This window comes from Chelmon rostratus, chromosome 20, assembly GCF_017976325.1.
Source record: "Chelmon rostratus isolate fCheRos1 chromosome 20, fCheRos1.pri, whole genome shotgun sequence".
NCBI classification, from domain to species: Eukaryota; Metazoa; Chordata; class Actinopteri; order Chaetodontiformes; family Chaetodontidae; genus Chelmon; species Chelmon rostratus.
In genome coordinates this window covers 10,388,318-10,415,685 of record NC_055677.1, presented here as the reverse complement: position 1 = coordinate 10,415,685, position 27,368 = coordinate 10,388,318, and the positions used below count along the sequence as shown (strand labels likewise).

At 44.1% G+C, this 27,368-nt stretch overlaps 2 protein-coding genes across 2 annotated transcripts; one reads left to right on the top strand and one right to left on the bottom strand.

Annotated features, from left to right (window-relative positions):
• Nucleotides 1-431: 431 nt before the first annotated feature.
• Nucleotides 432-8,207, bottom strand: LOC121623941 (protein shisa-2). Its single transcript, XM_041961494.1, has 2 exons — nt 7,257-8,207; nt 432-2,529 (listed from the first exon to the last, which is right to left on the bottom strand). The coding sequence occupies exons 1-2, from the start codon at nt 7,558-7,560 to the stop codon at nt 1,958-1,960; spliced, it is 876 nt and encodes a 291-aa protein (XP_041817428.1). The 5' UTR covers nt 7,561-8,207; the 3' UTR covers nt 432-1,957.
• Nucleotides 8,208-9,810: 1,603 nt separating this feature from the next.
• On the top strand, nt 9,811-15,796 carry spice1 (spindle and centriole associated protein 1). Its single transcript, XM_041961606.1, has 18 exons — nt 9,811-9,942; nt 10,180-10,275; nt 10,548-10,595; nt 10,793-10,933; nt 11,120-11,222; nt 11,356-11,474; nt 11,677-11,756; nt 11,878-12,020; nt 12,445-12,570; nt 12,698-12,972; nt 13,153-13,284; nt 13,366-13,492; nt 13,587-13,700; nt 13,785-14,215; nt 14,816-15,002; nt 15,101-15,179; nt 15,497-15,560; nt 15,652-15,796. The coding sequence occupies exons 2-18, from the start codon at nt 10,180-10,182 to the stop codon at nt 15,706-15,708; spliced, it is 2,322 nt and encodes a 773-aa protein (XP_041817540.1). The 5' UTR covers nt 9,811-9,942; the 3' UTR covers nt 15,709-15,796.
• The last annotated feature ends 11,572 nt before the right edge of the window (nt 15,797-27,368 follow it).

Below are 27,368 nucleotides of genomic sequence, written 5' to 3'. Positions count from 1 at the left end.
TCCACATTACTGTAGCTGAGTTTCTGAGGAGCCTGCCAAAACTACTCCTCCACATTGCTATAGCTTCAAACTGTCCATTTTTGCGGTTTACTGTTCCTCCTCCCTCTGAGTCAGGTGATGTGACAGGTACTCGTTCCGTCCTCTGTGGGTGGTAGATCTGTCTGTGAATGGGTGTAATTAGTGTTTAAGTATGAGAGTGTTTGTGTTTCAAGAGGATTAAGAATTTGAGACAGCTGTGTGCAAAGCCCATTCGCCACACATTTGTTTTTTAACCAAGTTTCCAAGTGTCTGTGTGTAAATATCACTTATCCATAAGTGCAGTGGCAACAAAAAAAAATCCACCTTTAAAACACAAAGCATTGCTTGTTATGCGTTTATGTCCATAGAATGAGATAAAAAGTTGAAACAAGCAAGCTCTCAACACACTGCTCTCTGTTTAAAAGTTTATTTTTGTAGAATTCATATGAAAAGTGTCAATCTTGTGAGAAATTGGGACAATTTTCATACATCATTTTACCGATTATATTGTCACACACAAGCTGCCAACTGTATCTTACAGACATGCTCCGAGTACAGATGAGGTACACAAACGTGCCGGTTTCAGTACTGTGGGACATGTCAGGCTGCGCGTTCAGTGGAGCAGCACATTTCTCAAGTTGCATGTTACTGAGTTACCAGTGACCCAGCTGCACAACAGTACACAGAACAGTGGAAAAAATGCACCCTTAGCTCATTTTTTTTCTGATTCACAACCAATAACCGCCATTTCTGTGCCTTCCTTAAGTGGAAAATAATGATTCAACGCTGCCCTGGAGCTGCCGGTGCCCTCCGCTAACGCACTGAACTGTGGGAGTGTTAAATACACACACATGCACACACACCTCTCATGGGAGAGGAGCGAAGGGGGCAGTTGGCTGAGTTTTCACTGCATAATTAACTCCGTAATCTTCAGAGAGCTGCCTCTCACTCCTTCTCTGTCACACTCTCACACTTGTCAGGTACATTAACTGCCAGCCTTGCGTGAATATTTAAATTTTCTGGAGGGTTGTGTGTGTTTCCACACAGGGCAGTCAGGGATTTTATGTGTGTGTTTTTTCTTTTTGGGTGGCAGGAGGGGGGGTAGTATAGTAGGGTGGAGCGTCACAGTCTATGTCCTGTGTTCACTTCATTACAGTTTAAATGGTCTGCAGGGAGATTGCGACTGCCTTTCACATCACGCCACCTGCATTTCCCATTACACACAGTTCACTCACAATTACTCATAAGACCACATCCCTCCACACTTCACACTAACTCACACACATACAGTACAAACATCTTTTCACATGCTTTCTTTCTTCATGCTTTCAACACAAACATATACTGCATTGTATAAACCACTCACAACAATTCACAAGTGCAGATGTGCACATGGCATAAACACAGCATGTGGTCATAGGTTTTTTTTTTTTTTTTGCTTGAATATCCTTTTTTCATACCGTTCACTGCTGTAAATCATCCAATCATCACTCATTCCAGCACATACAAGCCAAAAAGTCTTTTCCTCACTGTCACATACACATGCATGCAAACACAGACACGTGCACAGTCTTTATTTGAGCTGTGGGCTGCAGTTAGCTGTGCATTATCACCCATCTGGGCTGTTCAATTCTCCAATATGCAGTTTTGTCTTTGCATCAAGACAGAAACTTGTTTATGCATCCATCCAACCCCATCACAGGCTGAGCTTAGCTCATTTAAACTTCCCAAGCAGTAGATCATATGACACACTAAACAGACACACACCACACACAATAGCAGGGCAGGTCCTGCTGCCTCAAGGGCTTTATGAGTCCTTCATGTGAGTCTGCCTTTCTTTTTCTACTCTGTCAGCATCCCCCCGAAAGGTCTCTGGAGCAACCCTCACAGGTTAAACTTCACAACAAAGCGGCAGAGTGGTCTGCAGGTTGACCCCTTCTCACACAGTCACTGGAGGGTATTTCTGGTCACTGGTGACACTGGACCCACCAGTGGGAGGAGGGCAGGGGGACTGGAGGGGTCTGTATCCACCCTGAGTGGTGTCCAGAAAGGCTGTGGTAGGGGACACAGGGTGGGCGTAGCCGATGTACTGCGGGTGCAGAAACTGTCCCTGGTGAGGCATGATTTGCGTGGCCTGCTGGCAGTTGAGTACAGAGAAGTTAGTGGGCATGTTGACGAAGACGCTGGCATCAGGGGGCAGGCAGCAGGAGGCCTGAGCCCTCATGAGGGGAGGGGGAGCGGGGCGGGGTGCAGCGGGTGGGGCGGAAGAGCTGGACGAAGTGGCCGTGCTGGACTGACGGGACGATGAACCTCTGGAGGTCCCTGCACTGGCCATCATAGGGATGGTTTCCAAGAGGCGACCACTGCCGGCCCCGCCTCCTGTCGCACCTCCTGACGACAGTTCCTGCTTGGGCCGGAGGCAGCGGCAGCAGCACACAGCAACCACAGAGCCCACCAAGATGAAAGCTACAAACACAGAGCCTACGATCAGGAACGGCACGTAGATGGGCACTACAGAGAGAGAAGAAGACAGACACATTCATGTTAAAAAGAAACAGCAATCAGACCTGCTTGTGTGCTCTTCAAACATGAACATTAAACTTCAGAAAGCAGTGCCGCCTCACACACACACGTCCTGCTTCTCTGCACCGGCAAAGCTCCTACATGAGAGTGGAGATTGGGTGAGACAGTGAAACAAAAGACTGAGCATAGTGTTTGGACTTGTGTGGAAGAATGAGAGGTACACTGGGATCGGGTCCCCAGGGAGTCCCAGGCTCTCATTAGCAGTTATTAACTTTGTTTTGATCTGTTTTAATCCTGAGCACCCTGCTGTGTCCCCAGCCTCATCGACCCTGCAGACCCGTGTGTGCGTGTGTGTGTGTGTGTGTGTGTGTTTGCATTGCACGGGTGACATTCTTAAGGCCGGCTGCCAGCAGATATTTGTGACCCTTCTTTTTTTCTTCAGCTATTTATGACCAACCCTTTGAAAATAAGTTACTCAAGTTGAACTACAGTACTTGGCTTCGGCTTAAAGAAGGGTATTAAAGTTGACTGATTTAATGTAGCTGAATGGGAGGTTATTCAGCCCTTTAAATCAAAGGCGTAAGCCAATTCCTTCTCACTGACCTTTTCTTTCTTTTCGTTTAAAACAGCAAATCAGACTCGAAAGAAAGCACTTGTGTAACTCTCACAATCCCAGCAATCAGGGCGTCATTTGCTGGGTCAAATAGCAGAGGCATTATTAAACAGGTAAAAAAAAATCCTGACAGTTTTATGTGTGAAGATCTCAGCTCCAGTGAGCAGGAGAAGCTCCAACAACAACTTTGAAGCATGATCAAGAATAACTTTATTTAAAAAAAAAAGAAGCAATTTTTGTTCTAACAGCACCTTTTCGGCTAAATAATGAAGGCACAGAGCGAATGCTTTTGGCAGAAACAGGGTGACAGGAGAGATGAGGTCACTTCTGAGGTGTTTTCCCTAACTTATCCATTCCCATGCCCACTCACGCAAACACCTTGCAAACACAATAAGGACCATGTTACATTATAAGTGATTAGTTGTGTTTTATTGTTCCCGCAGGGTGTAGTTATTTTCTGCTTTGAATGTGCCCATGTATTATGAGGTGTAACTGTACGCCAGATAGAGAGAGGTGGCAACTGGCTCCAGTTTCCTTTTGTGTCTTTGAAATACATCCACACGGCCTTGAGAAACTTTTCAAAATGTTGATCAAAAGTAGCAGGGTATTAAAAAGGATTAGCGCGTGGAACCTGTTAAGAGCTGGAGGACATTCGTTAGCTGTGGTGGTAAGTCCAGGTGACACATGACACAGGCCAGCGACAGAAGAGGCCGATGCACGGTGACATGAAACAAACTTTCCCTTTGACAAGAAGCGGTGTCAACTTCAGAGGCTAATGCACCTCGCAGCTACACACCTTCCTGTAAACAGGTTTTAACATGAACTCTGTTATGGCAACACATATATAAGTTACAAGCGCAGAAATGTCCCAGGGAGCCTTTGACTGCCCTATTTTCCTGCACTTATATGGCCTCCACCTCAACATCTCTGTTCCCACTCCCTTTTTCTGCATGGATGATGAGGATTAGTAACTGCAAAAACTTTCGTCTTGTGTTACTTCATCCCTACTTTTGCTGCAGAGCTTCCTTCCAAAACACTGGACTGTAAATCAGTGATGGAGAGTAAAAAAGCTGCTTCTGAAAGTTGGTGGGAGTAGTGCTCAGATCGTTTACTTAAGTACAGATACCATTACAGCAATATAAAAGTACTTCATTACAAGTAAAAGTCCTGCTTAAGTAAAAGTATAAATGTTATAATTGAATATCCCATCATTTGATCCTTAATCATGCATCAACATGCATTTACACCTTTTAATGTTGCTCAAGGTGGAACTTGTTTTAGCTACTTTATATACTGTTAGGTAGATCAGTCCAATGGTTCTCAATGCAGGGGTGGGCCCCTTCCCAAAGGTCACGCAATAAATTTGGGCGGTCTCAAAGGAGGCAGGACAGAAGAAGCATGCCTACAGGTCTTCAGCCATGCTAGCAGCTCTGTGAGGCTGTAGCTACCCTGGTAAAATGTTGCTTTGAGCTAAATGCTAACCTCAGCATGCTAACATGCTCACAGTGGCAATGCTAACATGTTCAGTAGCTAGCCTGTAATGTTCACCGTGTTCGCCATTTTGGTTTGGTGTGTTAAAATGCTAGCATTTGCTACTTAGCACCACAAGCACAACTGAGGCTGATGTGAATATCATTAGTGTCGGGGGTTTTTATCCATAAACTAAAGTGTCGGACAAATTAAAACTCTGACTTCATGATGACGATAAATAAAAAGTTAAGGTATCAATAAAGTTATTAGAATTTATCCTGAGGAGGACGTGAATGTTCAAATTCATGGCAATTCAGCCAAAAGCTAATGTCTAGACATTTCACTAAAAACATCTCAACAACAACTTTAACCTGCTGGTGGCGCTACATGACAAGTCAGAGGGTCATTATGATTCATCCTCTGGAGAACATGAATGTCTGTTGACATGGACCAAATGTCATGGACATACATCCAATAGCTATTGAGGTATTTCAATCTGGACCGAAGTGGTGGAGCACCCAGCCAACACTGCAATCCACAGAGCCGCTGCTAACATGGCTGAATTTCTTTGCACTTTCAATCTTTGCTTCATATGAGATGTTATAAACTTTCACCTCTTGTGGCCTCAAACAGTGATTTAAATGGAATCATCTGTCTTTGGGGAACCGCTAACAACTCAAAGACATCTGAAATGTGAGAAATGGTTCAGTTTTCTGATTTTAACGTATAACAACTACAGCTGTCAAACAAATGTAGTGAGGTAAAACAGTACCTCACAGTTGGACTTAAACTGAGCACTTGAGTATATACACTTATTTACTTTCCACCACTGAGTCAAATCTGGAAAAAACATTCTCTTTTTGTTAACTGTTGACTATATTTTTAAAAAGGACTTTATTTCTGTACCTCTTGCTGTGTGTGACTTTCTCATTCGTGCACATGCTTCCTGAAACCCTCCCATTGTTCCCTGTCACTCTTCCACACCTGTTGCTGCAGTTGAGCTGAGGCAGCCATGGCCCAGTAACAGCAGCCCCCTCTCCTAAGCTCTTGTTTTGGGCACAGTCTTTGTGGCTGTGCTGGCTGGACTCTCCCTCGTCTCCAGCGCCTATCCCACGGGCATTCTCCTGTTCCTTAATACCATATGTTCCTTCATGTTGAGCGCATTAATAATTCCCTGCCTGTTATCCATTGACGTTACAGTGTGTATCTTTCCCTGCATGATTAATAGGCAGCAAGCGTATGACAAATGAATGAAATGCACACGCTGAAATAGGCCTTGTATGAAAAAGAAAAAAGCAAAAAAAAAAGCAGCTTTTCTTTAAGTTTTTTTGGCTGGAGGCCACTGAAGGAACTGTATATACTTCTTCCTGCAGTGATAAGGCATGATTGTCTTAACAAATGACAGATTATAGCTGGAGGTCCAAAAGAGGGCATGATATCCTCCAGGGAGGCATGAAGTAAGCCTGGGTCGCCTTGTTCTCTAATGTCCAACATTTGCTCTATTTTTCTAGAGTGCTCTCATCTACTTGTTGATCTTTTCTCAAAGATATGGTGCAGCCTCAAGGGGCTTTATGGTAGTTTAATTTATGGGAATGTGACGAATGGGAAGCCAGAGTTTGTCTACTACATAAGTATATAATACTGGATATATTTTCATTGAAGTTTTGGTGATGATGCCTCTCTTAGATGCAGTTTCTGTGAATGACTGGTCACACTGACCAGGGGATGGTCAGTGTGAATCCCATGATAGCCCACAGACACCAGAGGAGGTTTGACGATGGGAAAGGGACTCCACGAGCCTGAAAGGAAATGACACATAACGCGATTTGTGTGTGTGTGTGTGTTTTTTTTTTTTTTTTTTTTTTTTTTTTTTTTTTTAATGAGCAGAGCTGTCAGCGCCTTTGGTGAGGCACTGTCCAAGATCCGGTCACGTCCAAACTTGATCCCCGTGGGGACAGCGTGATCTGAGCCCGGCCCCCTCTTGCACTGTTACAGGCCAGAACAAACACAGCTATTTATAAGTACGGCACAGCACGGCACAGTTTGCCATTTGTGAGTGCAGTTAACTTTTTTTTTTTTTTGGAGGAGTCTGCCGCTGTCTCCTGCGCAGCTGTCGTTGCCAACCGGAGCAGGCAGCAGATGAACCTCTTAACAGGGAGATACTGTGAGACTGATGGGTTTATGACATGAGAGGAAACCGAACCTTGTAACAGGTCTGCAATTTACAATCAAATCTAAGACATCCTGTGCATGCGACTTGGGCATGGCATCAGCGCGCTGGGCATTTCTATTAATTTATGAGCTACTTTCAGTTCCGTTCATTAGGAATGAACTTAAGAACAAATGTTTGGCTGAGACTAGCAGCACCACTGACCACTGCTGAAGCAACAGGTCTGTTAGTTTTCCCACATTGGTGCAGACTTTTATTGTGACAGTCCCCATACTTCAAAACGACTTTCAACCACATTCAGGCCAACAGACTCACTAAATATCTTTGTCATTGCTTTTGTCCTCTTTTGTAGTGTTGTTTTTACATGTTTTTGTTTAAGACTATTCACGGTGATGACTGGTTCGATTACCAACGTGCATGTTATTCGTGGTAAAGCTGTTGAAACCGTATCTGGGCTTATACCTGCACCGGAGTCCTTATTGTCCTTGCTCTCTGCGCCGGGATCCTGAGCCTGCCGGTCGTTATCGCAGCTCCCCTGATCCAGCCGCGCGTCCGTGCTGGAGCAGCAGTAGCGCAGCTCGCATTTCCCGCAGCAGATGATCGCGTCCTCTCCGTCTATCTTCTCCGGGCACTGGAACCCTTCTTTCCACGCTCCCTGGGAGTCGTGCCAGCCGTGACAATACTCCCCGCTGGCTTTCACGTCGATGATGACCAGGAGCAGAGTCACAATCGCGGTGACATACATCGGGAAACCTCCTCCCCACATCCTCGGCCAGGTGGCCCGCGGCCGCACGCCGGCGCACTGAAAGAGAGAAAAGCTTTCACTCCCCGCGTCTACCTCACCTGATGAGGGGGGTGATACGGTTGATCGGTGCGGTACAGGGAGCGGAGGGGATGAAGTGAGGGAACAATAAACCACCTAGAAGCTGTCATTTGTCAGAGGAATCCCGTGCGTAATTCAGATCCAACGTCTCCAAAAGCGACACCGCAGTGTGGGTGGTTATCCAAGAGTCGCATAAAACAAAACTCAAGCAGATGCTACTGAAAGTGAAATTGTCATAAAAAATTATAGTGCGTTAAGCTTCAAGATACTCCAGCTGTAAACCTCGAGAGCTCCTGCTAAATCCAGGACTAAATTATCTCCTCTGGCACAGAGGCGAGGCTGTTCATGTCTCCTGACTCTTCAAATGTCCTCCCGCAGGGATGCAGAAAAACCAACTGTTGTACCCTGATCCATGCTGCTGTCCGTCCCGAGAGCCCTTACAGCCAGCCCCGTGCGCAAAGATAACTTATCAAACTTTTGTGGCTTGGTCCGCATTGTTGGGCGTCAGAAGTCAGCCAACCAAGTCTGGGTCAGTCTAGCCCGATTGAAGGAAAGCGCGCAGAGTCTATCCTACTTCGCGTCAGAGTGAGAGGGGCGTGTAAAGAGGCCGATGCAAACACACATCCCCCTTAAACAGAGAATAAACCGGAGGAACTTCCAAGAGCGTCAAGATGCAAGGAGCACAATACAACTTCCGGTTAAAACCTTTAAAAAAACTCCTAACGCAGAATAAAAAGTACATGTTGTTTTTGGGACAGTACAAAAGTGAAATTACAAAATAATCTTAAAAATAATAAAATTTATTGAATATATGGAAAATAAAAATGCTAATTTCCAGATCTGAGCTCAAGCTTTTACTTCAACCAATAATAATCACTGAACTGTGCTTTTATTTCCCATCTCTCCCGTCTGATTATGTTTTGGCGCAGCTTTTCACGTCATTCCTTCGCAGAGATTTGCTTGGATCAATTACCCCAAGCTTCAGTTAAACCTTTTCAGACTGAGCTCTGTGCTGAATGGCTGTCAGAGTTCTCCAGGTGAAAAGCAGCTGTGAGTCTGGGCTGTTTGGCGCTGCGCCCGCAGGCATCCCGCCTCTGGCAGCAGGCATTCACATGGAGACAGTGCCATCTAGTGGAGGTGCCAGATTCTTCCTCATGTGCAAACATCTGGCATCACCACTAGATAAACAGGATAAGAGCAAATGGATGATGCATACAGTATGGAGGGTTTCAAGGTGTTTTTTTTTTTTTTTTTTTTTTTTTGAAAACATTGGCTTATATGCGCGATTCCAATATATTAAAAACAGGAAAGTTCCACACGTAAAAACAACGATTAGGGGGCAGAACACCTGAACCAGCTGACAGTAGTCACCAGTCAAGAGAATGTGGCCATTTACTTGAATATTCCCATCTATGCCACTTAAAAAAATCTTTTGCTCCACATTTTGGAGGAAAATATACTTTTTAGTTCAGTACAGCTATACTGACGTTATACTAGCTTTCCAAGATTGCAAGGTTTTACATACAAAAACTACAGATTTAATATGATTCATTATTATATTATATATTATATTATATTAACTGTATATGAACTGTTATTTAACACGATTATTTAGCCCATGTTTATTTAAGTACTGCACTTAGTCCCCATTTTGGAGTTCCTGTACTTTATTTGAATATTTACCCTTTGTGCTATTACTATTTGTGCTTAAATGATAATGCATCTGTAATGATAAATAAATAATCTAACAAAACATTAACTTTGGCCATTCTGATCCATAATCAGGGTTTTTGCCTTTGATACCTTGACTGTGTGCTGTACTTTGACTTGAGTATCATTTTGAATGCAGGGTTGTTGCATATAATCGATTAATTTCACCTAATGGTATTGCTTGTAAAGGATCTGAATACTTCTGAACACCAGTGGTCATTAACTGGTCCACCCGGCAGCATATGAGGTTGCTAGAAGTAGCTCCAGCTACAATAATATTAAAAGGCTGCTTTAATATAATAATGATAAAATGACATAATCTTTACGGTATGACACTGACACTGGCCATTTTGCTGTATAACTCCTGTTCCACGGCTGATCCTCATGCTCCCCTGTACTTCATTTCCCATCATGCTCCGCCGTGAAGCGGTGCCCGTGGCAACAGCACAGGAACAGGAAGTGGCGCGCAACTGTTGAAAAACTGTCACACAACAAACTGAGCACTAGACAAACTAGAGGGCTAGGAAACCGCTAAGCTGTGGTAACAGAGTCAGCGTTATAAACAACCTGAAGATCTCTTTTTGTATAACTAAGTGTGGCTTCATAACCTTAAAGGTAAGTGTTATTTCAATATTTGGGTAGCAACAAACAGCTAACGCGACTGGGTACTGGTGCATAAATAACTGCTAACTACTGGGCAGGAGTCCACACTAAGCTAACCTTAGTGGCATTTTCTCGTGCATTAAGCTAGCTATGTGTGTGACGTTAACGCTACATGTGCAAACTACTATGTTAAAACAAAAGAGCTCTGTGAAGCCATCGGATGAATCTTTTCATATTGTCTGTGAACAGATGTCGTTTGTGAGAGTGGGGCGTCCACAACAACACACCAAAGGGAAAAGGGCTGTTCGGCCCAAGAAGGCAGCTGCTCCAAAAAGAGAGTGGGTGGTGAGTACTGACATCTGTTCACCTGTTAAAAAGTATGAGGACTAGTCACTCACAGCAGCTTTGCCATGAATATGTTCCTTTGGCTTTCATTTATAAGACAGTCAGATTTATAGTGTGATCTTTAGGCAGACTTTGTTGAAGTTGGAGGATAGTCATGTGAAAATTTGTCCCTTATCAAGTAATCTGTTGGACAGTTTTTCTGAAATGAAGAAACATTATTTCTATGTTTTGAAAACACTTGTGTAATGACAGCCCTCTTTTGTTGGTTTCAGAACACTGTCAGTGACCTGTCTGTGCACAAGCTGACACCTGCAGAGCTGGTAAGGTGTTTGATCGTGCCGTGTTCACTGGTGCTTTGTTAGTGTGATGTGCGCAACTGAGAAGCAGTTGTTACCCTTTTGTCTCACACTATGCATTACAATAGAACTTGAACATCATTTTAGTTAGCCAACAGCACTGATACCATTAGTTATTTCCAGCCTGTGTTTACTTTTCTGATTGTTTGCTTCTGCTTCAGAGCCATCGGCACGAGATTCACAAATCCCACAACAAGGCAGCGGCTCAGTGGGAGCTGAGAGAGAAAGCCCTAAAACGCCGTTTCAGACACCCTGGGAGCCCTGCGCCTCTCGACCAGGCCAGCCTCAGCATCATCAGGGAGGTGTGTGTGTAACAATGATTTTCCCGTTGATTTTACTCTATTTTTAATGTTTTAGAAGAAGTATAGTTTTGTTTGTTGAACAGAAACAAAGTATTCAATGTGTAAATCTCAATTTGCTCCCTGGCTCTGAGTTTAACACAGGGCTTTTACTGCCAGTGATGATGATGGTGTGTTTAACTGCTGCAGGTGTTCTCTGACCAGCTGCTGCTCCAGGATGTGCTAGCTCGCTCTGACAGAGCCATGGCTGTGGTCAAAGACTTGTTTGGAGATGCTCCACGCAGGCACACTGGTAGAAATTAGATCTGTGGTGTTCCTGGAATATTACATGTTAATTAGTAAACTGGTATTTCTCTGCATTGCTTGTCCCTGAGATTTTAAGGCTTCTTTTTGGTTGTATACAATGTGTTTGTGTTTTTCTGCAGGGCACCCCAGTGTGACGATGGCTCCAAGCTGTGACTCTGACTCAGTGCTGCCTGTGCTCCAGAGACCAGATCCTCGAACTCAGCTGTCACTGCTCAGCCAGTCTATGATGGACCAACAGGTTTGTGAGTCAAAATAATGTCATACATTTGTGGCTTGTTAGTTTATGTGTTTACCAGCTTTCATCCATTTATGTCTCAGTTTTTTCTTAATAAACCTGCACAAAACGTGTATGTCATTTTACCTCCTGGTTCTGCTTTTTTTTGCTTTGAAGATTTTGGTCTGTGTTAATGTGTTTGCATGCGTAAAATGGTTCTTTTCAGGCTCTTAATGAAGTAGAAGCTTCAGGGACAGACTACAGTGAGGATGATACCTTTCCTACTGACAACCATATAATCCAAAGGTAATAATACCTGGAAAATGTTCTTTGTTGGGGGGGATTGTAACACATGAAGCTTTTACTAATTGGTACTGAAGTTTCAGATCCTGCTGACATCCCTACATTGCTTTTCTTTTCTTTGCAGGGCCAATCTACGAAAAATGAAGGCAAAGTCTCGGGGGAGATCGATGCAGCGACAGAAAGTTCATCGTCCTGAGTCTGACCTAGCAGACAGAGACAATGTTTCTGTAACCCCCTGCACATCAGGCAGAGCACCAGACCAAACAGGTAGCATGTACCCAATCCTGATACTATCACCAGTTACCAGTGAAAGGTAGATTCTGTTTTATTTTAGTTTTGTTCCAACTTTTTTGGTATCGGGTGTACTTCTGGGGAAACACCAGATGATACGTCATGGAGTGAGGAAGGAGGTCAGCGAACTAGCCAGCTCTCTTGCCACTCTATTGTTTATGTTGTTTGTGTTGCTGGCTTGTGATGGAGCATGATTGCTCATTTTCATCCGCAGCATTTGGTGGTTGTTTAACAATGACAATAACAGCTCCCATGATCCCAAACTACATCACAACATCACCAATCTGTCTGTTGTTATTGTTTTGACTGAGAGACCCCCGGAAGCAGAAATTTCATACCGTGCATTTATTCAGGAGTGCAATCCTTTTTCCACATATAAACTCAACCCACCTTGTTTTAGCTCTCAATGCCACAGTGGCTGTCCAGCGTGTTTGGTCCAGACAAAGGCAGTTAGAGGAAGGCAAGGAAGAACCGACAGTCCTGGTTTCTCAGGTCCTGAACCCTGAGCTGCCTGTTAACCAGTCAGGTAATGTCAGGAATGTATATGTCTCTTATTGATAATGTGTAATGTTTTTTAAACATTTCATTGTCAAACTGCTAAATCCTGCAATAAACAGAAGAAATAAGTGGTATCTTCTTTATGTGTTTTTTAGACAGGATCAGTAATTGTACCAGCAGGGCCAGGAAGTATGTTTCTCAGAGTTCAGAGCTGAATGGCTCCTCTGTTGCCTCTCTGAGTGGGGACCAGTCCAGTCTGGGCCTGCTGCAGGCCATGTTGGGTCAGGTGGAGGCAGATTTGGATACTCTGATTCCTGACACTGAACCAGCTTCAGCACAGAGTCCAAAACTGCACAGAAAACAAGGTCTCACTGGATTCTCTGTTACCTTGGTCTCCACTCTGGGACGTTTAGTGCACCTCCTCAAACAGGTACAGTAATTGATAAAATACGTCTTTATCTAACACTCTTATAGACAGATACATAGAGTATGCATACAGCCAACACCCATGGGCACTTTATCAATCCATAGTAATGCAGTGCTTTTCAAATGAATGCAAATACAACTGCATTTACATCCATGTGCCATTTAATACTTGAATTTAATTTAGAGGGAGGAGGAAGCTCATAAAGAGGCTCAGGAGAGGAGAAGACTGGAGGAGGAGTTGAGAGAGCAGCAAGGGCTTATTGATGCTCTCACTGCTGAGACAATGACTCTGAGACAAGAAGCCACCGCTCTGCAGGTGAGACAGAGCTTACCACGTGTTCTGACACCAGTTTGTTGTCCAGATTCAAACTGTGTGTTTTGCTTTGGTTCCTCTTAGGCAAGGTTGCAGCAGCAGACAGCAGAGCTGGAGCAGAAGTTGGACACGGTGGTGTTGGCAATGGGGGGACTTGGACTACTGGAGGCACACATTGAACCATACCAAGGCTTTGATGTCAAAGCTGCAGGTTCATACTGTGTGTGTGTGTGTGGGGGGGGTCTGTACGTGATTATTTGTACAGTAAATACAGTCCATAATTTGTTTTTACGTATCGTAAACAGTTTGTCAGCCTGCTCCAGTTGCTGAGCGGAATCCTGAACGACTACAAGCCTCTGTTTCTCCTGCTGTGTTGCTCTCCCCCCCTCGACAGAGAGACAACTCGCAACAAGTTCCTGGTAACTACCTGGTTAGTTATCTGATTTCACCAGTTGCCCTCATGCCATCTTACTGAGTCCCCTGCTTTTCGCCCTCTCCCTCAGGGACTCGGCCTGTACAGCTGCACCAGGAGCTTCCTCATGTAGATAAGCTTTCCTGCGAGGGCGTCCAAGCCCACAGCTCAGTCTCCAGCCTCACCAGCCTTCCTCTGACCAGCCTGCCTTCCACATCCTCCTTATCACTAACCTCTGACCCTCTCAGCTCACAGCTCTCTCAGGAGGCCATGCTGGCTGAGATCGCTCAGCTGAGTAGACAGAACGACCTGATTAAGGCCCAGCTTAGCCAGGCTAAGGGCTTTGAGACAGGGGTAAGAGGATCGTCTACTAGCAGCAACGGGCAGAGAAGATGGAGCTCCGGCAGCACGGGAAGCGTCACGCCCCAAAGTGCTGGAGAGAGGACGACGTCAGTTTGCAGCAGCACAGGAAGAAGGAGTCGGCATGTCCAGGCTGCTGAAGGAGAGCAAACGACTGATCAGGTGAGACTGAGTGAACTCCTGATGAGTTTAGAGGACACATTCATCACATTTTGATCACATTCACATTTTTCCAGGCATTTTAAATAGAGTTTATTGTGAATTATCCCACTTTTCCTGAGTTTTTAAGAATTCAGTTCCTCTTCCTGAAAGTTGTGTCAAGTGTTTTATGAGATCAACTAAAGAAATTACAAGAAAATATACATTTTGCTTGAAAACAGTAATGGAGAATAAAATTTTCAGATGTACTTGAAGTGTAAAGCCCCCTTTCTTCTTTTGAAGTGTGTTAAAAAATTATTTTCTTTAATGTTGAAAAGTGCATGGGACGAGAAATTTCTCTGCATCTTCTACCAAAGCCACATCAATTTTCCTCCATAGATTTATCAGTAATCCTTTCCGACATTCGCCTTTCTGTATCAGGTCGTTTAAAACTTAAGACTCACAGGATGGATCAGGAGAAAGGTGACTAACAGAATTCTTCATGTGTCAGACCCAAACCTGAGTTGTTGCAGTACTGCAGTGAGTCTCCAGGTCCCCCCAGTCATCTGCTTCAGGGGAAATTTTCTGAATTCACACAGGACTTTTTTTTCTCTTTATGCTCAGGCAACATCACCCAACACCCTCCTCGCCAGCAGTGTGGAACAGCGCCTCCTGGAGCTGAACAGACAGAGTGCAGCAGCGAGGGGTCGACTGCTGGAGCTCATTGAGCAACAGAAGCAAAATGTTTCAGCCAGAGTTTCTCCCTCTGATTCCCCCATCCCTCCTTCTGCCTTCAGCCCACATTCAGCAGGTATGGTGGCTCAACCTGACATGTCTATGTCTGCCTGTGTAAAAAAAAACTGTGAAAAAAATAAATAAAATAAAATAATTGTGTCATATTATTCTCAGGAGGAAGTGGAAGTCCAGAGGTGTCCATGCTGCTGCCTGCACAGGAGCTCCCATCACAGACTGGTGGTGGCAAGAGACAGTGAGTAGCTCTTTCAGATGAGAGGGATGATGTCCCATGAAGACCCATCAATCTCCCACATTGCTGGTTCTTGATTGTAAGATGGACAGACAGATGATTGAATTTGGTATAAAGCATAGAGCATACCAATATAGTGTTAAATTATTTCTGAGTACTGAAGGTAATACTTTATTCAGGTTTAAATGAAAAGAGGTGAGAAATGCGCTGTAAGATTGAATTGAGTTCACCTTTTCTTTTTATAGTTCATCTCCTAAAGATCACTCGTAATTACAGGACTGGCTGTTTTAAGTACCATGCTATACATTATTATTTTTCAGATATGCTGGCTCTGAAGTGTCTTCTCCCAGTCTTGGAGGAGAAACAAGGGATGGCAAAACACAGGTACACACACAAAGTATGGATTACATAGAAATACTCAGGTTTCACCACTTGGATGTAAAACTTGGCAACAACTTTTCTTTTTCCACAACAGATGGAGAGACGGAGAGAGCGAGAAGGCTGGTTCGCCTTGTCCGCTCATGTAAGGTGACAGGAAGAGGACTTAACCTGAGGACTTCTCCTTTATTTTTGTGTGTTTTATCTATGTATTTTTTAAATGGCTGAATTAAATGCTGATTTTTACAATGAACTTTGTTTTTTTGTCCTTACTGTTTATACAATGGAATCTAGAAATCTTTGACATTGAGTATTACAGATACATATCACATTTCTTCATTAAGATTGATGAAACTGTGGATTGAGTCGTGCAGGTTTAGCCACAACAATGAAAAATGAAGATGCTCCCTGAGGTTCACAAATCTCAATTTTTGCAATCTTATTTGTTTACAGTGTAAGCTTCCACCAATACTAGTGTTAGTTTATTAGTTGAAAAGTCACCATGATCCCTTCAGAGTTTCAGTGTTTGTTGTTTGTGTGCAGTTAGTTTAATGTCTCTGGCTGTATGCCTCAAGTGTATATTATCTGTGTACGTTCGTTTTGTGCTCATATGCAACATGCAATCTCGTGTGTGTGCAGTTGCTTCCTCAAAAACACAGCTCATATGAGCATCTGACTGGAGCTCTGCCATCTGAACCGCCCCCCCTAAACATTTCTGTAGCTACATGAAATCCTGCTTTAAGGTCCAAACTCAGTGCGGTCAGACTGTCTGTCTTTTTGTTTCTGTGCTTGTGGTTTTGCTTAAGTTACAGCCTGTTTTTCCACGTCTTTGATGCATGTTTGATATCACTTAGTTTCACTGTGTTTGTGTTTGATTTGAGGGACGCAGGAATTGCGTGACAATAAGTCACGAAGAAGAAGAAGAAGCAGGAGTGAGAGTGGAGGAGGAGTAGAAGAGAGTTATCCTCTCCTCTGTGGTTTCAGCTAAAGTATGGCCTCTTGTGGCTATTTATGGTACACAAAGATACTAAAAACGCACACGCACACAAACATTTGTTTTTCTTCTTTTCTCTGACTCATATCTGAAGTCTTTGTTTATCTTGGTCTCTGTGGTCTGTGCTGGTATTTTCCTGCCCCAACAATCATTTCTCTTTTTCTGACATTTGTTTTTTTTGTCCTTAAAAATTCATACAAACAAAGTAAGTGTGATTTACCGGCCCAAGCACATATGATACAGCAAAATCACAACTGGAGCAATCAGTGAGTGATCTCTGTTAATACAATGTGTGCATGTACACACACATACTTACTTTTACTTACTAGTTTTAACTTTGCTGTAACCTGGCAGCATCATGACAGACCTGCAGGACTCTGGCTGTCCACATCAACCACCATGGATACCTGTGGACGAGGTGCTGTAGCCACGATGACTGATTTCAGCACATGGTCATGACTGGACCAGCATGCTGTGTCTTTTACTTCTTGTTTATGTTCTCTCTCTCATTTTTAACTTCACTCTGGTGCATTTGTCTTTACATTCATGTCATGTGCCCTGGTTTTTTGTGTGTGCAGGAGAAAATGGTGCACCGCAGTCCAGAGTCAGCAGATGGCAACCTGGAGTTGTTCATCAGAGAGAAACAACAGTAAGTGAAATCTGAAAATCACTTTTAAAATGTTAAGGCACATGTAGCTGTCAAGTGGTGATAGCTCTCTTTTAATGCAGCTGAACTCCTGAATTTCTGACTCTTGCATCCTCTGCAAATAAAATGTTTTTCATTCACAATGATCTTGCAGAAATGAAATGTGAACCGCATGTATGGACACAGTTTTGATACCAAGGAAATTCAGACAACTGGCTTTCTCTGCAGATAGTGGAGTAGGACATATGTTAGTAATGACATTAACAATGGCTTGTTTCTATTAAAGTGTCCCGGGAGGCCATGACAGTGATGCAGCATGCACGACACCTGTGAAACTGAGACTGCTAAAATTGTAATCAGCATCACTCATTTTTATTATTTACACTTATCATCACAACACTAACTTACTGTCAGCAGAAAGTTAGTGTTTCAATGTACTGTGAGCACATTATATTGTGGTTTATGGTGCAGATAGGGAGAAGAGTGGGTGCTGACAACAGAGGTACATGATAGGCCTCTTTCACACCATTAGTAACACCTGTGCTTTCGAAAAGTCTGTTGGGAAAAAAAGGTCTTTGCATGTCAATATGTTGGTGAGTGTTGTTAAAAATTATTATATTTTCCTTATTTTAAATGCTAACATTATTTTTGCAGTAGTAGTACTTATTAATGTAGTATTTATTAGTATAAGTTTATTCTATATTTGTATATTTGCCATATAGCTTTAGTAATACACACATTTTTTCAATAAATTCTTGTCATTTGCATAATGTTTTACAATGTTGAGTAGATTAGTTCTTGTGACCCTGATGTAAACTAATCTGGATGTATTTGTTAACTACACCAGAGAACATCTTTGAGATGATACACACAGTCAGGAAAAGGTGAGAGAGGGCTTTAACATGCAACAAAGGTCCGCAGATGGAATCCAAGCAGGTATGCCGTGGTCACGTGTGATGCATCGTAACCACACGGCGCCCCTGTAACAGCACTTCTGTGACTCTGTCCATTCATTGGCTGCTGCTCGTCTGTGCAGCTCCTTGTGGCCTAAATCAAAAAGTCATAAATAAGTGGTTGTAAGCTGACTCGCTTCCACTTCAGGTAGTGTTTGCTGAGGGTTTTAAGGTTTCTGGGGGTGATGCTGGAGTAGGAAGGAGAGCACTTGAGTTTTCCAGTCAGTCAGGAGTGCTGTGTGGGTGACGACAATGGCCAGCAGGGAAATCAAAAGGAGTAAATATTGCAGATAATAACAGGATGGAGGCATAAAGGGCCCAGGGACAGCAGCCATAAACGTGGGGTCAGGGGTCACCGTGGAGACGCAGGGGGAGGCGGGCGGGGCTTATTGTGCCCTGCCTGGCTGAGTGAAGGATGGGGTGAATGGGGATTAACCCCACCCCACTGCCTCTCAATGCCCCCCGCGCTCCACCGCAGGGCCTGGGTATGGTTCCCATGTGACCCCCCCCGCAGCACCACCACCTTTATCTGGGCCTCTCAGCAGCCTCAACACACCTCCTTTACTCCTCATACACACATATACACACATGCATCATGCAACTTATAGTGGAGAGGAACAAAAGTCAACTGATATAAATTAGGGGTTTTTCAGATTTAGGAAAAAAAAAATGCACCCAATGAGACCAAAGCATGGTCACACACACACACACACACACAAACAATGATGTGGGGGTGCAGTGGGGGCACTGAGGGAGGGGGTAAGTTTTCTTTACTCATTTAAATCTGCCCCCACTTCACCTCAGTAAAGGAGGCTGAAGTCACTCAGAAAAACACACACACTAAAGTTTGTGCACACACTCACACACTTTGCCTTTGATAGTATCCAAAGAGACGCAGGCTTTGTCAGATAGTTGTCTAGACACGAAGACCTGAGCAGGAACTTGTTTATTTCTAGAAAAAAAAAGGCTATAATAGTTCTCATTTCCTTTTCTTGTTTTTAGCATTTGAACCATAATTTCCCCTGATTTACAATCAGATACATTTATCATTAAAATGTTTAGGTATATGTTGTTTTCTCTGGAAAGTCAGGAGAAATGATTGGAACTTTTTTTACACCATTGATCCAGATAACAATAATAATATCCTAATAATGGTACCTCTGTGGGTTTTGTTGTTTGTTTTTGTAGATTTATAAAAGTTCACAGAAGTCATGTCATCTTTACGCTTTAATTTCACTTTGTTTTAAATGTTGCAGTGTGGCTATCAAGCCACTAGAGGGCAATATTAATGTGCTGCAACTGCTCAATTTTAGCCCTTTAGGAATTTATGTATGACTGCTTTCTCAACTTTTTCATAACATTTTATTAATTTCTGAACTAAAAATAAAAGTATAACATAACAGCAGCATTACAAAAAGTGTACGCCACAAAACACTTGCTGTGAAGTACATTATTTTCCCAACTTTGAAAATAGGTATGGCAAAAAGAATGGTTAAAATAAATTATATTCAACTGAATTATCACAGCTACTGCAGGGGTTTAATTAGCCCATAAACCACTGGGACGTTACAGACATACAGTTGGTCTAAGTTTTTGTTTGTTTTGATGCAGACACAGACATTGTGTCGAAGCTGCTGCTTCCTCACCAAAACTGCCTTTAAAATATCTCTGTTTTAGACATCTTGGCATGGTGTGACAAGTGTGTGACAAGGTGTGTGCATGTGTGTGTGTATGCATGTCTGCATGTGAGCGGGTGCCCATGTGCGTAGCAGTGTCCGCCACAGCTGTGCAAGGCTCTGATCTGAAGCAGGCTATTGCTTGCTGTGAAAATATTATTGCAAGTGTTTATTATTGCTTCAGTGTGAAACAGTGGGAGTGTTGTGTGTGTGTGCACGGGCTGGTGGAGTATGGAGTGTTTGTGTGTGGGGGTGGGATAGCGGTGGTACCGGTGGTGGAGTAAGGGGGCTGGGGGGGGTTCTCTTCTCTCCGTTCTCCTCCTCCCTGTTTCCCACCGGCCAGCCCCCGGCCCGTGGCCCATTGCACCCTGGGTAATGGGGAGGCCTATTGGAGTTGATTAGTTCCGGCTGGATCCCAGATAGAGTTCTGACAGGCAGGAGAAACGAGCTCTCAGCGTGACCCCCCAATTCCCCCCCACACACCCCTGTCTCAGGCACAATGGGCAAGGCAGGGGAAGGGCTTTTTAAACAACTGCAGCTTCACTCTACTCTGCTGACCCCCCCTACCAGCCCAAAACTGGGGCCATTATTACTGCAAAAACCACATTACACTGCCGCACACATTCAACCTTTACTAGTATCCATCTTCATGTAGCTGTTAGGGCTGCGCATGTGTGCAGCTTTTTCCCCCTTTCTCTGTCTGGACAAATACCAAACAGTCCATCAGCATAACAGTGTCACAAATCGTGTGCATGTCTTATGAATGCTATATGGAGAAGAGTGTTATGGATGCAGCAGGCTCAGTGTGTCGCCTGGAGAACTGGCTGCACACATCAGGCTCAGCCACAGTGCATCGTATTTCCCCTGACAAACCATCACATCCACCATGTTGGACACCTGTGGCATAAACTGACACATTCCTCAGCAGAGCAGCATCATTCACAAACTTTCCCTCCGCAGCTTCATCCTCTTTATTTCCCACTCTACCTCCCCTCACCCCCCTCAGATCCTCTCTTTCTTCTTCTCTCCTTTTCTCCCTCTCTCTCCCTCTTTCTCCACACATAATTGATTACGGGCCGTTTTCATAAATCAATTTGGGACGCACATCAGTCAGCCCTGAATGGAGGAACCCCCCTCTGAGCAGCGGTATTAATCTACCTCAGCATGCCCTGCCACTCTCACTTATACACACACACACACACTCACACAGAGATCTGTATAGTTTGTTTTCTTTGCTTAAGGTTTTGGCCGTTGCAGGTTGCCAAACATGAAATATGCAAATGTTTTCAGCAGTTTTTCAGACACTGCGACCTGGAACAGGCAATCTGACAGACACATACACGCAGTTTCCACTGAGTCTGAACAACGCTCGCTGTTAGGCTGCGAAGAAACTGGAAGAGAAATGTGGGTCTTTGGGGGGGTTGATGGATTGGAAAGGACGACAAAAGCAGAGGCAAGCAAAATAAGTCTTTTTTTTTTATGGAAGGGCAACAAGTTCCAATTCATTCCATATGTCTTTGCTGTACATCACTAAACAAACAAATATGTTGTTTGTTCACTCAGCAGTCTTGTCTCCAAGACAAATGCGTCTTCCTGCTGTTTATAATTACACTGGTTTGATTGTCATTATTATTAAATGACTTCATCTCTCTTTCTTTCTCTCTCTGTCTCTTTCTCCAAGTCAAAGCAGTTGTTTTGGATGTTTTGATATTAATGTAACCATGACACCGCCCTTTCTCATTAGAAAACCCATGCCAAGTTGCAATGGATTCTGGGAACATGAGCCTGCAACAGCTGCAAGTGATATGCCTGACTTTCCCCTCTCCCCTTCAGTCTGGATTTTCTTACACTCTGCCCTTTTTCTCTAGCTTTTTCCTTCACCTTGATCTTTTGTTCTTTTTTTTATTACCTCCTTTGTACCCCCGTTGCTCCAGCTCTATTTGTTTCTCGCTCTTTTACCGTCCCTCCGTCTTTCCCCCTCTCTCCGCCGCCCCTCTCCGTGCTCCAGGGTGTTGGCTTTAGTGGTAGTGAAAGCTGCTTTGCCTTAAAAAACAGTTTGTCTTAATGAGAAGGGGGGGCCCAGGCAGGAGAGAGGGGGTGGAGGGTCACAGCTGAAGCCAATTGCGTCCCTTTCCTGTCTGAGGTGCTGCGGGCCGGGGTCAAGCTCAGGGTCACGCTGCCCCGTCACTCCGGCTGGGTCCTGGTGCCGGTTCTGAATTGCCGCCAGCATGTGTGTACAAGACAGCGTGTGTGTTTTTGTGCGAGTTAAGAGAAGAAGGGCAGGAGGCACATCTGTTTCTGATCCCCCAGAAAGCTTTGCTCTCTGGACCTGGAGGTGCTGGCGTGCCTGTGGAGGACTGCGAGGGAGAAGGAGGGAGGAGAGGGCGAGTGAACGGTCACACGCACACAGTGTGTGTCGGGTACGATGCGGTGCGATGTGGCTGTGCTGTTTTTATAGCCACCTCCTCCTTCACTTCGTTCCACCTTTGCCTCCTTTACATTTACATTTTTAGAATGTAAGCAAGTTCTTCTAAAAGTCATGACATAAATGGTTAGGTGGTTAGCCTAGCTTAGCATGAAGACTGGAAACAGGCGGAAACAGCTAGCCTGACTCTGTCCAAAGGTAACCAGCACCTCTCAAGCTCACCAACTAACATGTTATGTCTCATTTATTTAATCTGTACAAAAACTGGATTGTAAAAATGACATGTTGTGGTTTTACATGGGGTTATGAGCCAGACTGTCTCTTGGCCAGGACCAGTCACTTCCTGAAGCCTCTGCTGCTCATCTGGCGAGGTTTTCTTACATGTATTTGTGCAGATTCAACAAATGAGATGCAACATGTTAATTAATGAGTTTAAAATGTGCTGTTAGGTGGATTCACTCAACTTTGGGCAGAATCAGGCTAGCTGTTTCCCTCTTTTCAGTCTCCATGCGAAGCTAAGCTACATGACTGCTGACTCCAGCTAAGAGTGGTAAAAATCCTCTCATCTAATTCTTGCAAGATAGCAGATATAAATATTTCCCCAAATGTCAAACTTTTGCTTTAAAAATGTGTTTTTATTGTTGATCTGTTAGTCCAGTTAGTGCAGATTAATTAGAGTTTCTGCCTTTTAGTTCCTCCAAACTGGTTTTAAGATCTTACAGCAAACTGTCCCACAGTGTCTATTCTGTACCATGCAGCTCTTATTTGAAGCTGAAATATTCAAAGCCAAGACTCCATGTTGTTTTGTTCAAAAGGTCTTTGATGCACTTTGCATCATTTTTTACACATTTCCCAAAAACTCAGCCTGACAGATCTGGTGTCTTTTGGAAGTTCTGTGGGTCTGAACAATGTTTGGCTGCACAGGGCGAGCTTCTCGTGACTGACCCTCCTGCAGGCCTGCTGAACGTCATGGCGGCTATTTGCACATAGGTCAACATCTGCTTTCTATTGCTGCTTTTTAATGAGGAAATTACTGTAATTTTCCATTCTTATTTGCATTAAAGGGATCTTAAACATACTTTTATTTCACTTGATGAAACTTACAGGCGCCCGGTATTTTACTTCTCCCTCCCTGTCTCGCTTGTGTCTGTTTTCTTCTTCTTCTCTTCTCCTGACTTCCTCCTTTCAGCATCATCTTGCCTCATGCTTTCTCCACAATGCTTTTTCTTTGTCTCCTTTCAAAACTTGAGTCTCTTTTTGCTTTGCTTGCTTTTGAAATCTACCTTTTATTTAAGCCACGATCTTGCATAAATACTCACAACCCACCCTTCGCTTCTCGCCTTCTCCATCCTCCTCTTCCTCCTCTTCCTCCTCTCCTCTGTCTCTGACTGCTTGGAGAAGGTAAGGTTGAGATGAAACACCACGTCAGTCTTTGAACAGAGCCCGTAAAAAAGGCGCATATTAACAAGCATGACTAACAAGCTGCAGGACTCAGAGGTGGATCACACTGCATCACACACACACACACACACAGATATATAGTTTTCTTTCTCTCCCTCATGTTGGTTTTTTGGTCTTTCAGTTGCAGCTTTTCTCCATTTTCCACACACGTTTCATGCATGATATACACCAGAGCTGCTTTTAAATCTTTTTTTCTTTTCGTTCTTCAAAGTTAGCTTCAGCTGGGAGCTTATTTTAGCAGTTTTGTCCACAGTTTCTATCGGCTGTGATAAGATTGCAGGCTACTCAGCAGAGGAATTGCTGAGAAAACTGAATCAACAACAAAGTCTGAAAACAGCTGGAGAGGTCAGGCAATCAGACAGGTTGTAAACAAATCAAAAGATTAGCAGTTACATGAATCACCTTATCTGGAGGTAAAATGCCAAGTGAGCTCACCGCCAGCGATCATCTTCATTTAAAAGTAAAGCTACAGCATTTACATGAGGTCAAAGTTTAATCAGCAAGTTTTAAACTGTGATGGATAATGTACATTTGGCTTAGCTGCCATCTGATCATGTGACTGATGGTGTTTTTGCCCTGTCTAACTTGCCATGTCACCCAGCACTTAACTTGAGGAGCAGTGTTTTAATGACCCAGAACACCATATTTAAAAAAAAAAAGAAAGATCTGAAACCAGATATTTTTAATTCCTAATGAATAAATATTCAAGCTTTGTGCTAAAGCTGCATAACCACGCTTTAACTCCCAAAATGTCAAACTATCTGCTTTCTTGCCAAGGGTGAGGTGAGAAGACTGATAGCACTCTACACTCTTGCGTAGACGATAAGCATGAAGCTAGCAACAGTTAGCTTAGCACACAGACTGGATGTGATGCTGGCAGGTGGGTGTTGTTACCTTTGGCTATCTTATTTCCTGCATTTCAGTCATTTCATTTATGTATCATGACATGTTACTTCGTTTTACTCTGTTTTATAATGTGTTTAGTTTTTATTGTTAATCACTTTATTAATCACTGTGTTTTGAAGGGTGCTGTACAAATTAAGTTATTATTTAACCTACATACATGACTGGTATTAATCTTCTCATCTAAAAAAGTGAATAGTGCAGCTCACTACTTGTTTCTTCTTTCTTTCCTTCAGTCTGTTTCTTTTCTTTCTTTCACTTGGTCCTTCTCCATTTTCTTCACTTATGAACACACACACACACACACACACACAGAGCTCTCTGCCATGACACTCACTAATATCCCCCAGTCACCATTTTCACAGTTCCAGACTCTCTCTCACCTGAGCCAATAAAGTGGAATATTTTTGCCAGGAAAAGCTTTTTCATTCTGTTTCTGCCCTCCCGCCTCCCTCCCATGCTCCCCCCCCCCCCCCCACACTCCCCCCATTTCAGTCCCTGAGGCCCTAAAAACTGCCCCGTACTTAACTTCTCCCAAACCCATGAACACCGTCGCCCCCCAACCCTTCTCCTGTTCCCCAACTCCTCACTGACTTCGTCCCTGAGGGCCTAAAGCCGATTCCTCCCTCCTCCCCCTTTTCTCTCCCTCTCCCCCTCCAGGCTACTCCAGAGAGGTTCTTTACAGCCCTGTCATCCCTGCCAGAGCAGTAAAAAACACATCTGGAATCACACTCTACGTTCTACGCTCTCACCCCGTGTTTAAGAAGCCCACCCTCTCCTACCTCCCCCTTCATCCTCCCCCCTCTTCCCTTTCCCTCTTTCCTCACACACACACTCATTGCGAAGGGCCACGCCGCAGGAAAAACACTCCCATAACGAGCTACAAACACTGAAATAACACAGTTACCCTAAGTGAGATGTTTCTAATGAGGGCTGGAGAGGAGCGTTACAGAGAGGCACACATTTTGGGGGAGGAGGTGGGGGAGGAAGGACACCGTGAAACAAGACGCAGGCATGTCGGGTTTGACTGTATTCATCCACCCACACAGACTGAGGCCATGTTGGGTCTTGGTCAAGCTTCAGCTTCCCTCCCTGCGCCTGTATTCTTTCATAAGAGCAGCTTGTTGTGCGACCCCGTGTTCACTCTTCGACTTTTGTGTGAGAAAGTGTCTCCTGGTCTGAAGCGTGACTATATATACATTTAATAAGGGCCTGTGTGGTGTAGTAATGGGCGGTTGGGCTCGGCTATGGTACAGGGAGGAAATGTCAGCAACAGATAGAGAGCTAAGAGAGCGGAGAGAAAACAAATTGATTCTCTGAAATTGCCACCTCATCCGCTCTGATTGAGACTTGTGTGAAGACGCTTTGCTGCAGTGTTTTCATGTGCAGTTTGTGTGTGTGTTTCTGAGCGTTTTGAGACACTTTACTGCTGCATGTGTGTGAGAAAGTTATTGTTCCTCTCCCTCTGTCTCAGTTTCCCTGAGCTGGCTCCAGTGATGGATAATAAAGGCTTAAGAAGTCCGCCGGCTGTTTAACTCTCCCCCCATTTTTTTTTTTTACTGTGCAACTTAATCAGGATGAGAGAAAGGGAACGAAAAGAGGGGAAAGATCGAGAGGGAAAAATATGACTCCTCCTCTTTCACATTTTCTGAAATGTAGTTTTAGAAATGAGAGGAATAACTACACAAGAGATTGGATTTCATTCGGAGCCAAGAACCTTTTAACTAAGACCATGTGCCACTTCTTGGTTGGTTTGTGTGGATGTACGTATGTACGTGTGTGTGTGTGTGTTCGGGAGAGGGAGACGGAGGGTCAGGTTTCGGCGCTGAGGGGAGGTGCTCGGTGCTGCGAGCGAGGAGAGAGAGCAGTGCTGCGGTAGGTAAATAGGGCCCTGACCCAGGCCTGCCAGTGGAACGCTCTCTTCTCTCTCTGCCAGAATCTTTTCTGTTTTGTTTTTGTGTTTTTTCTTCTTCTTCTTCTTCTGCAAGACTTGGGGGGTGAGGTGGGGTGAGGGTGGAGTTTAGGTGGAGGGAGAATGTGTGTGTGTGGGGGGGCTGGCTATTAACGAGCACCATCGTTTTTCTAATTAGTGCTTTAGGGAATATTTTCTTAAGGACTGTCAACCCTCCCTGCAGAGCTTTTTGGGGGAGAGATGTGTGTGTGTTTGTGTGAGTGTGTGCATGCCCGCATGTGTGTGTTTCTGCCTGTGCATCTGAGTGTGTGTGTGTGTGTGTGTGTGTGTGTGTGTGTTTTATTCTGCGGTTTTTCCGTTTTGTGCAGGAACTTTGCAGAAACTGACTTCTTCTTCTCTGCTCTCAACCAGTCATGACTTCTATTCGCTCACACACACCCTCGTCGCATCCTGAAGGTATGGATGGACACATACACACCGTCACACACACTCTACACTCCCAGTTAATTAAATCGAGGGGTTTCAGATCCCCTCTCCTTCCTGTGTTCTCAGAGCTCGAGAGCAAAGGAAATTTTCCTTTCTCTTTTCTTCCCTCTCAAAACTTTCTTTTCTCTTTTCTTCCCTCTTCTGCTGTTTCTTTTCAGCGAGTCTGCTGCTCTCGTCCTTGCTTTGATCCCCCTCTCATCCCCCTTCCACCCCTCCACCCCTCCCAGGGCCTCTAGCCAGCTCACTGGAGCGGTTTCCTGAGTCTGCCCAGATTAATGAGTGTAAGTTAGTGTGTGTGTATGTGTGTGAGAGAGAAGGAGGGAGAAAGAATGCCTCTGTGTACCACAAATTGTGAGTG